Source organism: Ruditapes philippinarum, unplaced genomic scaffold (assembly GCF_026571515.1).
Source record: "Ruditapes philippinarum isolate M1 unplaced genomic scaffold, ASM2657151v2 ctg2496_1_1_1_1, whole genome shotgun sequence".
In the NCBI taxonomy this organism is placed as follows: domain Eukaryota; kingdom Metazoa; phylum Mollusca; class Bivalvia; order Venerida; family Veneridae; genus Ruditapes; species Ruditapes philippinarum.
Window position 1 is genome coordinate 1 of NW_026851806.1, and position 12,432 is coordinate 12,432.

The 12,432-nt window shown below is 32.4% G+C and overlaps 1 protein-coding gene across 1 annotated transcript in view; it reads right to left on the minus strand.

Annotated features, from left to right (window-relative positions):
• Positions 1-1,325: 1,325 nt before the first annotated feature.
• The window catches only part of LOC132740156 (uncharacterized), a 28,276-nt gene continuing 17,169 nt past the window's right edge, over positions 1,326-12,432 (minus strand). The window contains exons 4-6 of the mRNA XM_060728009.1: positions 3,728-3,964; positions 3,279-3,356; positions 1,326-2,985 (exon numbers count right to left, since the gene is read on the minus strand). Of these exons, the coding sequence (XP_060583992.1) occupies positions 2,513-2,985; positions 3,279-3,356; positions 3,728-3,964 (788 nt within the window). The 3' untranslated portion in view covers positions 1,326-2,512. The remainder of the gene's footprint in view (positions 2,986-3,278; positions 3,357-3,727; positions 3,965-12,432) is intronic.

Below are 12,432 nucleotides of genomic sequence, written 5' to 3' on the forward strand. Positions count from 1 at the left end.
CTTTTTGGTGTACGGACGGACCAACGGACCGATGGACCGACAAGTCCAAAGCAATATACCCCATCTTCTTCGAAGTGGGGGCATAATAATTTACTGAGTTAATGGATAGTTTTCCGGCAGAAGGCTGGTCTTAAATCACTTTGACTGCCTTCGAAATGTAAAAGGAAGAACTAATTATATGAAGAGTTTTCATTGGTCATGCTAAAATACAACCTGATTTCTGGGAATCTCATCGGCCATTCTTAAATACAATGTAAATTCTTAGATAGTTATACACTTAAGTGTAAAAGATATTTCTTGCCATTATAAAATAAAATGCAAAGGAAAGCTCTAGAATAGAATGTACAGGATAGAATTGTCTTGTTAAATTGCTCAGATATTTAAGTTCTGATTTACCATACTTACTCCCACAAAACATTTTAACTGCATTCAGATCTCATTACATTTTCCAGGGAACAATTTAATTAACGTAAGAACTGTGTTGATTTTACACAAGATCTGAGTTTTGAATCTTTACTAAAATAACGAAAATAATGATAAGAACTTATCAGGTGCGGTACCCTTAGTTTTTTATGTTCAATAAGTGCCTAATATATTGTATTATTATTGATGTGTTTTTCTACATCGATACTAAGTGTAACTGTACATTCCTTCCTGGTATATTTCATAAATTATTTTCAGAGCTTGAATGGTTCTCATAGAAAACCATGAATATAAAAGCGTATTGTTTACTTATTTTTAAAACGTGCATTTCATATATGAAATGGCCTGTGAGATTCTCTTAACTAACCAAATACGGCGATGTTGCAACCATTTTTGAAGTGTATGTTAGACTGTTGTGCTCTAGTATTGGTCAATAAATTGAATGATTTTGAAATTCTCAAAGGTGTCTGATTTGTTGAATTTCTCTGTACCTATTTTGCAAGTGGACTAGAAACATAGTAGTTAAAAATACTAAGAACGCTATGTCATTCCGAATATGGTATTAAAACTAAATTATCATTACTTTGGCATCCCATTTCTTTAAGCCTTATCCCGCAGCATTTTCGTATTGCTCTGGATTTAAAGTTTTATGGATTTCAATATCAAAATTTACAAAAGCAGAGCTACCAACAGTACAGAGCCTGGCCTTGAGGTTACAAAACTGTTTTTTTTATTTCCGTTTCAAATTGCAGGATTTTCATTGGTAAGTGTACATATTTTCGAGCTTTTCTGGCTCTTCACTTGTGGCAAAGGCTGATCGCTTCCGGTTAAATGCTTATGAGAAGTTAAAGATGAAAAAATATTTATCTTGATATAAATAAAAATGAAAGAAATCTGAAACGGACATTTTATTTTTATTCCTAAATACATTTATTATGAAGCAAACAGATAACAATATATAACAATATATATATATATACAAGTTTATAAACCCATGTACAGCAAAATGATATAAGTAAACAAAGTACACTTATGAAAACTACTGCCGCCAAAAATATTACAGGTATAAAACTTCATTTAAATGTTGACAAAAATCATCAATTTTAAAAAGGATTATATAAGATTTGCCAAACACCATGACACAAGATTTCCCAGATAAAACTAGAACTTAATACACAATACATTTTGTTTATAAAAACCAGACCAGAAGTTAAACAGTTGCTTTCGACAATTTTACTCGTTACATCTAACCGCATTTGTTTGTTAGGTTTCACGTCGCACCAAATGCAGTATATGTCACATGGCGTCTTCCCAGCCTTACTGGTGGAGGAAGACCTCGTGCATTACTTCATGCACAAACGGGCTCCTGAACATAACCACCGACTTTCCGTTAGCTAGATTAATTACTTTCTATTACTGTTTGGATTCTAACCAAAGACGATGAGGGGCAAGTAGTTTGAAGCCAACGACCTTAAACATTCGACAAAAGACATCATTTTAAGGCATGATTTATCAATACAAACATACTACTAGTATCAATAATCAAACTGTATGCAATGGATCTGCTAGACTTTCAATTTTGAACAGTCACTTAAATTCTTCAGATTCTGAATTCCAAATGCTAAATTGTTCGACTGACTGTATGTAGTCCTTACAGATAACACAATAATGGTGGTTGGGATTTCATTGAAGTTAAACATTCTGTGCGCAATTATAAGACAAATATCATAGAACCAGTTACAGTAAATTCTAAATAAAAAGTTTTACATAAAAGCTTATAAGCTATTAAAATAAGATAGTAAACAAAAAACAACTAAAATGACCGCATCTAATGTCTTGAGTAAATATAACCTATACTATAAGATATATATGATAAATCCCTCTTTTAATTTATTTCTACTTCAGTTGAACTCTATTTCTTACTCACGCTTTTCTTTTTTATTATTTTATTAAAGTCAAACGATATTTACAAAGAGCTCTTATTGGAATTAATGTAAAAAAAAAGCATAGTGCTTAAACCCTGGAGATTAATTTTGTCGCCTTGATTATTCCTGGGTTTGGACTTCGTGATGAGTTTGTTGAATTTGCTTTACTCGACCTTGACGTATCTTGCGGAACGCCCGGACACGCTCGACATATGGACGCTCAGGGTTTCATAATTTGGATCATTGTATGCTGGAACGGGCAAAGGCATGTGCGTGGTGTCCTTCGCGCTACCAGAAACACTGTATGGGAATGGACTGTAACCTTCATATGATGAGTATGATGGTGGTCTGATACCAATATCTCCTGGGACCGCATAAGGGTTGCTTTTAAACGCTAAAGCGCGTCCAACAGAGTCTCTGGGTGACACGGAGGAGGAATATGTCAACACGGACGATCGTTTGCATTTAAACGATGACTTTGTTGACCGGATAGCATCCGGTTCTGCGTAATTTTTTTTTGTCTTCGGATGTTTTGGAGGTTTCTTCTTGGACATGACTAACAGATATTTTCGTCTGCATAGGAACAGCAGTAGCAGAGCCAAGACTGCCAGGACAATTGTACCAAAGATAGAAGGCACTACAAAAATATATTTAAAGATAAAATCATTTCATTGGCAATAAATTACCCAATTTTTGACATGTTTTACAATGCTGTTGAAATTGTATTTCATGATTACAATTGTTTACAGCAATAATAATAATAATAATAATAATAATAATAATAATAATAAATCAATAATAAATCAATAATCATAAATTAAGTAACAAAATTATCTATGTGTACATTATTATAAATAACACTACAAACCTAAAATCAATTTCTTTCAATTTAAATTTTAGGATGTATCATGTGAATAACCTACAACTTACATATAATACGTAGCACCATTTGCACCTCTCCAGTCGATCGATCTCTTATTTCTTGAGGCATATCTTCCAATGGGGTGTCTTAAAAATATAAAGTTTATACCGGACACATCTTTTAATAAAAAAACACATGTTCAAGCAATGATTATTTAGTCACTTAAATAGAGTTTTAATTTGCGAAAAAAAATGTAAAAAATGACATCATACTGTAAGTTGTACATGAAAGATGAAAAAAGTTTGAAAAAGCAACACCCAGTAAATAAGAAATAAGAGTAATAACAAAAACAAGCGAAATCCAACGAAGCATTCAGTCTTGGCTGATAGTTTGACAAAATTGTGTAAAGAGAAAAAACTTATTTGAAGGGCGCGTCTCAATAAACGAGGAAATTAATACATGTAAAAACGATAGCCTTTTTGAGCAAGCAGAAAGTCCTTCAATATGTAACACTTACCTTTTCTGGTAACAGAAACATGGAAGTTACAAGACGCCATGTTACCATCAAAGTCAAGTGTGTTACACGTTATCCTGTGATCTCCGACAGGAAATCGTGCCCCGTTCCTCAAACTGGTACAAGATTTGCTAGCTATTCCAACATTATCAGATGCATTTGGTTCGAGCCATTTTACAGCCTCGTTCTCGAACACATAAACATCTTCTGGACAAGAGAAGATCACGGGAGCATATATATCTAAAAACAATAGTTGTTATAGCCTTTATTTGTATAGTTAAAACAGTTGCTTATGATATAACTTTTAAATTTTGTAAAATTCTCATGAAAAGGACAGACTGAGTTCAGATAAAAGTTAATCAGCTGTCTAGCAACTTGCCTTCATACTTCCTTTTTACAGAAAAAAGAATTGACAATACGAATTAATTAATTCATTAATTAACTAATTAATTCATTAATTATATAACGAATGTTTCAATTTCCGCGTAGGAACTTTATTTTGAAGTTCAGTTCATGTAGTTTTTTTATACTTATTTTTAGTTTAAATATATTCATTTTAGCTCCATTCTGATGAAACCTTTGACCTTACAAGAATAAAAAATAAATAGAGAAGTTATTAAAACTTATTTCATTTAAGAAAACATGGTCTTGACCTATTGAGGCTTTGACTTTTCTCCCTTCACATGACAGGTAGACAATGAATATTGAGATATTTTCTTCTCATACATTTACTTTAATCACTAAATTTCCACATATCCTACATTCATTTATTCTAATTTTAATTTCTTCGATAGCTAAAAGTGAAACAAAAAAGAATTTTTCAAACATTTAAAGAAAAAACATGGAACCGCAATGTAGGGGAACGTTTCCCAAAATTTTAAACTGAAAGGGGTTTTCTTTCCGCAGATGTGTTACTGGTAACGTTTGCGGTTTTCCATTCCAAAATGGGAAAAACCTTCAATGGAAATGTAATTTTTAGTAAAACTTTAAAATAGGGGTAAAAACAGAATAAAAGAAAAACCCAAACCCCAAAATTTAAAATGTTTTTCGGTTTTTATTGAGCCTGTTTTGCAAGTTTCCCCTCCACGCCCCCCAGCACCGGGTTAAGCAGAATTTTAACATTTAAACATGAAGTAGTAAAAATTTTTAATTTAAAAAACATCCCGGGTTTACCGGGTTTAAGGACCTTCCCCTGGTTACCCCAAAAATTTTTTTGTTTCCCAGAAAAAGGGAAAAACCCCTAGGTTTTTCTTCTTAAAAAGACAGGGCTATCCTTTATTCGATTAATGTAAAATTTTCCAGTTTATATGGGGCGAAACAAAAAAACTTTTTAAACGAAAATTTTTAGATTAAAAGACTCAGACTTTTCTCCAAAATAATTATTTCAATTGTGAAGACATGAAATGTGTTAAATGATTTAAAAGTTTATAAATTAATGCTGAACAAGTATCTTTAAGATATTCTTCTTAATTTTTTTTACATGTACCTGTTTAATTAATGAAATCCTAAAAACAGTATTAAATCAAGAAATTATATTTTCGCAAATATTCAAATATTTCCGCACGCAAAAAATGCACTTTTTGACATTTACAAAAATGTCAACTTATATAATATTTGAAAACAACTGTTATGTTAAAGCTAATACACTGACAATTAGCATGTTCAAATTTGGTCGCAGCAAAAATATGCTTCCTTTACTACCATCTACACATTAAGGTTGTTCATCCCTAGAAGCAAAATCTGCCATCCAGTTTAAGAGGAGTTGTGTTCACAAAATTTCTACATAGTATATATGAAAAAAAACAACAAAGGGTCAAAAATACTGTTAAATTTGGTTGCAGCAAAACTTTCTTCCTTTACTACCATATATACATTAAGGTTGTTAATCCCTGGAAGTTTAAGCAAAATCAGCCATCCGGTTTAAGAGGGGTTGCGTTCAAAAGATTTCGGGACGTGCGGATGAACGGACGTTCTTACCAGAGCTACATTTTGGGGTTTTCTTTTGTTATTTCTTTTGTCCTTTTTAACCCCACAATGCAGAAGAATAACCCCACAAGAGAAACGGAATGAATGACATCATAGACATCTATTGTTATGAGAACAAAGGACCAAACCCCATAACGTAGCTCTGGTTTGTACTGAAAGACGTACGGACGGACGGACAAGTGCAACGCTATATGCCCCCACTTTGTGGGGGCATAAAAATGAGCTACCGATAGTAAAAAATGAGCTACCAATGGTAAAAAAGCCTGTTGGCAAATGCTAACCAGTGATTTTTTAGCTTATTTTATAGCCGTTATTGTGTCATATTCCCACATGAAAATAGTATATTATTTTCCCAATCCACAGGAACAAATTCCAAATTGAAAGTTACAATGTGAAAATATTGAATAAAAATTCTAAAATATTTGCAAATAAGGGCTTCTTCACTGTAATAGTGCTTTAATGTCTGAAGATCCTATCATAGTCAGCAATTGCTTGCATCAATGTAATCACTGCAAAATTTCAGTCATGCATTTTTTCCCAATTTTCAACAAAACACGGCTGAATTTCCCAATAATATGGGTATAGGTCATGTTCCCAAAATTCTGGGAAAAGTCCCTGCTAACTTTTTATGTGTTTAATAGGTTAAAAGATACAATAAGATAATTACCTGAAGATTAACATCAAAGTGATTGAATGCAGCTACAGATGTTTTGGTGTCATCTAACAATGTCATGTTAGTGTAGTAGGAGGTATTTACATGGATGACGTGTGTTGGACAGTAAATTCGGGGCTTTGGTTCCTTCATAATATCTAGAATTAATGATGATTAAATCGGTATCTAACAATATGACCCATACTCTGATGATATTAAAATGACTTATAAAAATGTTGAAGTCGCACGCTAAATACCGTGTTATTAGAAACACGACATAGTACCGGTTACATTTAATTCAAAATGAAAAGGGTCTTACACAACTAAAATGACAGTATCTTATGTCTTCAGTAAATATAACCTATAACACAAGATATTATATATATTAAATCCCTCTGTTCGAATATTTCTAACTCAGCTGAACTCTATTTCTTACTCACGCTTTTCTTTTTAATTATTTATTAAAGTCAAACCTTATTTACAAAGAGTTTTTATTGGAATTAATGTCGGAAAAACAGCATAGTGCTTAAACGCTTGAGATTAATTTTGTCGCCTTGATTATTCCGGGGTTTGGTCATCGAGAAGATAACAGAAACAGGCGAAATCTACCGAAACATTCATAATTGACTCATAATTGATAGTTTTACAAAATTGTGTAAAGAGAGAAAAACTTATTTGAAAGGCGCGTCTTAATAATCAAAAAAAATTTGCTCATGTAAAAACGATAGCATTTTGAGCAAGCAGAAAGTCCTTCAATATGTAACACTTACCTTTTCCGGTTACAGAAACACGGAAATTACAAGACGCCATGTTATCATCAAAGTCATGTGTGTTACACGTTATCCTGTGATCTCCGACAGGAAATCGTGTCCCGTTCCTCAAACTGGTACAAGATTTGCTAGCTATTCCAACATTATCAGATGCATTTGGTTCGAGCCATTTTACAGCCTCGTTCTCGAACACATAAACATCTTTTGGACAAGAGAAGATCACGGGAGCATATATATCTGAAAACATATTTGTATAGTTTTTGAAATGCCGTTAATACAAGTAATGAAGTAATAATGCATAAAAACCACATCTGCATGTATCACGTAAGGGAATCTATTTAGAAAACGGACAAGAGGTTGAAACAAAAGCCGACACCAACGTCATACTGAACATTTATATGAAAATTAAAATGTTTAATAAAAGTATATAAATGTTGCCTCAATTCAAATATGAAATGAAAAACAACTTTACACTTAACAGTTGCTTTTGATACAATTTTTAAATTTTGTAAAATTCTCATGAACAGAACAGAACAGATTTTATTATTCAATATGACTTGAACATAACAGTTCCTCGTCATTACACAAATATACAGCATACATTAAATACAGCGAGAATGAAAATACAAACATACAAATTTAACATTTGATATTATCATAGTTGTCATATACATTATTCATATTTTCATTTCTAATACTAAATGCTTTATTACAAAATATCTATTTAAAGTATTTGTATTTCATGTATTTAACAGATCAATAAATTAAACCATACTGGGATGCCTATAGTAATAACGTGGTATATACAATTTTCTGTAGGACAGAAGTAGGACACATTAACACAAAATGATATTCGTCTTCTATGTCGTTTAGGTTGCAAACTGTACATTTTCTTTCCGATCTCACAATGTTTCTATGTCTACCAGTCTCTATATTTAAACGGTGCGAAGACAATCTTAGTTTAGCTTTTGTATTTCTCAATTTTGTGCAATACATACACCTGACCTTTATCCTTGAAATAACGAATATCAGCCTCAATTTTTGAGAATATATCAAAATCATAAATAGTGTGTATAGGCGAGTTTTCAGGGGCTATATAAGTAGAACAGAGATACATATTGCTATCAATGTTAAAAAATGATGCATCTGTTTTGAACCACTGTATACAATCGACGTCATTTTTCACTTATTTAACTCCTTTAATGATTGAGTTTTTAACATATGTCAAAATTCCTCCACTATTTCTTTTCGCTCTTTTATTTTGGAATTTTCTGTATGAGTGAAACAATTTATATCCATTTAAGTTAATTTTAGAATTTTTACTTGTCCATGTTTCGTTTAAAAATATCAAATCATACTTATCAATGAATCTTATAAAATCGGGGCATGCTATTTTATGTTGGGTTAGTCCCTCGATATTCCAAAATAAACACTTTACATCACTCCCACTATTTTCCTAAATACGAGTAGCTCCACTTTTGTTTTCCCTGTATAATTCACTGTTGATGTCAAGCTTGCCAATACGGATGAACGCTTCCTTGCCTTGAGAGCGCGCCTCAAGCATAATCGGGACGAGGTGCCTCCTGGTCTCTACAACTTCTTTCGAATATTGTTGGCTTAAACCATATGGCTTTGACACGTACCAACTCCTTTTCGGGATCGCACGCAAATTTTGCGACAATTTGTCTTATTTTGTTCGAATTGTACTTGCCGATTCTATGAGCACGTTGTAATGTTATTGACTTTTTAGCATTTTCAATGTTCATTTTATTTTCAATTAGGTCATGGACTTTTTCAACACAGTCTGAGGGTGTCTCTTCCTTAACTTCCAGTATCCCGAAAAATAAAACATTGTCCCGCATTCTTCGGCTTTTGAAATCCGTGAGTTCTGCTTTCCATTCCGCCTCTTTCTCGCTTTGTTCCTTCTCCATGCTTTTTATTTGTTTTATCAATTAGTCTATCTCCTTTTGTTTATGATGAACATCATCTAAGCATTTCGAATCATAGTCTCTACTTTTCTCTAATTCTAATAGTTAATTTTCCACTTCACTGACTCGTTGATTTACCTTATGTAATAGTTACCGTACGAGGAATAGGTCTGCATAGTATTTACAGACCCGGGTGGCGATTTGAAGACCGAGAGAGCGTAGCGATCGAGGTTTTTAAAAGGCCACCGGGTCTGTAAATACTATGCAGACCTATTCCGAGTGCGGTAACTATCTTACCTACATGCTCTTTTGTTTTTCTATCTATACTTCATTTTTAAACTCAGTATTTATTAATATTACTCACAAGAAACAAATTATTTATGTACTTCATCGTGTTTAATAAAGCTTTCCAAAGTCATTCGAAGATACCAACCGCTACGCTCTTGTAATTCAATCGTTCACAAATCAGTTGTTATTTGAATATTCTCGTGTTTTTCGTGGGGTTTCATTATGTAATAAGGTCAGTCAAGTAAATGTACTTGTTGAGTTGAGTAACAGAAAATGAAAACAGAACTTGTCGAGATTCTATTTCAAGTAGGCAAAGGTAAGATCATTATTTTGATATATGAATACATAACATAATAATAACATATACACATATTGAGGAAGATAAAAAAACGTTTTCTAATCATAAAAACGGAACACTATTTTTACTGGTATATATAATTAATTTCATGGTAAATAGATGATCAGGCTATTTCTAATATAATAAGAATATACGATTCTTTCAAAGGAAAGTAAAAGACAGGGTTCTATGAATAAACATTAGTAATACACGTAGATAAACCGTCATGTAAGTTGGGTTTTGTTGTTGTTTTTTATGATGGCTGATTTTATATATTCTTAGAATTTCATTCATGTTTGGAAGAATTTTCTTTCGGTGTATTTTTAATTAGCATAATCCCTTACTAATATGTTTGATAAGACCGCAGTCTGGAATGGAAGCGCAAGTCGTATTCTTGCGAAGAACAGGCGAGTACTGCATGTACTGGTATACAAAATTAAAATTGTAATATAAAAAAACTGGGGAAAATGAGAAAAACGGTCTTATACTTAAGATGAACTATTCTCTCACTGAAAGTAATACTTTGGGAAAGAAAGATGCAGAAGTTGACTTTGATTCGATATGCACCAATAATATAATCGTCGTATATATCCCATGATGCAGAATTGTTAAAATAATGCAGGATTGTGCAAACTCAGACATAGTGCCGAAAACAAGTATCTTATGAAGCTATATAGTTCTGCAAATGTGTTAGGTATACCGAAAAGCAAACTATAAAGAAAGGCTAAATGTGCGTTATTGTACTCATGAATATCGCGAAACACAAACTTCAACGCCAGAACAGTATACGTAGCCAGTTCGTTTTTCTCACAAACAATCTGAAATATAATGTTATGAGGGTCCTTACAGCCGTATGCGCTAATTTATTTCTATTAATTTGGTGAAATATATATAGACCCTTTTTCGTACTTGAAGTGGTCATTACCTCCCCTCCCCACCCCACCCCCTATTTTTGCACAATTCAGCGTCATTTTTCAAAATTTCTCTCTTACGGGATATCTGTTAACGGTGAATATTGTGTAATGCACGAGTTTCTCGACTTCTCATATTTTCTATTGTTTTGAGAACAATAGAACAATAACAGGTCGGTATATATTTGCAGACCTGTTAAGCGGTCGGTAAGTGATTTACTAGACCGCTTTTAACAAAAGAGCCGGTAGGTAAATAAATTGACAGTAATATTATCAACGGTACTTTGTATTTTGTCTAATTGTAACAGACGTTTATCTATGCTATCAAGCCTTTGGAGAAGAGCTGAGAACTGGTCACTTGGTATTTGGTTAAGTAGACATTGTAACGGTTGTTGTGTCAAAGTTGGCGACCCTTGATTCAAAGCTTGCATATATGAGTAACCAGGTGAAGTTAAATTTTGACTTGCCTGTGGTGTACAAAACCCGAATTATTTGGTTGATACTGTCCATACTGTATCTGTGATACAGGGGTTTGCACCGAATTTATGGGATTAGCCGCCATAGACAATCGTTTTGGGTCCGGGACGGTGTCTTGGGGTGGACTCTTACTCCGTTTCCTTCGTCCCATCAAAAACACATCAAAAACACAGTATACACTTTGAATTAGTCCATTTTTCAATATCGTTAGTATCCAAATATAAAAATCCTGATATACTTTATCTTTATATAAGAGATATATTCATTTATTACAGAAATAATCCAGTTTTATTTTATTTTTTCACTCAGAAAATTTAAAAAACCGCCATATTTAACACATGCGCAAATAAAGAAGCAATAAAAGGATAGACTGAGTTCAGATAAAATTTAATAAGCTGTCTAGCAACTTGCTTTCATACTTGCATTTTACAGAAAAAAAATGACAATACGAATTAATCAATTAACTAATTAATAAATTATATAATGAATGTTTAAATTTCCGAGTAGGAACTTTATTTTTAAGTTCAGTTCATGTAGTTTTTTCGATACTTATTTTTAGTTTAAATATATTTATTTAAGCTCCATTCTGATGCACTTGTTGACCTTACAAGAACCACGCTAGATAGAGTCCACTTCATGGAACTTATAAGAACTTATATCATTTCAGAAAACATGGTTTTGACCTATTGAGGATTTGAACTATACTCCCTTCACATGACAGGTAGACAGTGAATATTGAGATATTTTCTTCTCATACATTTACTTTAATCACTGAATTTCCACATTTCCGGGTATAGATGGATACCGAAAATAAGCTATTTTCGCGAAAATAAGATCGCGGCTACGAAAATAAGATTTATTTTTGATATAGTGCATTTATCCGTTTAATTTAGTAGTTTATTTTAACATTTATGCATTCTTTGAATGATTTTACAACAAATTAACATTTCAAAACCAAAAAAAATATCGTAAAAAGTGAAGTTTGAGCCGAAAATGCATCGTACGAAAATATCTCAAATCGCCGTGTAAAGCGAAAATAAGATCGGGTATACGAAAATAAGATTTATTTTATAATGTTGGATGTATTTATTTAAATACTTATGTTGATTTAAAATATATGTTTTATTTCATAGATTTTACAATTACAGATGATAAAATGTTAAGAAATATGAATAATACCTAAAAATTTGTAGTTTATGCCGAAAATACGTCACACGAAAATAACGGAACTCGTGGATAAACGCTAAAATCATGTTGTTTTTTTTATTTTATTTTAATTTGAATAAAGGAATTTACCTGTTAAATTTGTTATTATAAAAAATCATAAAAATACCTGTTTGTTCCGAAAATCACTGAAAT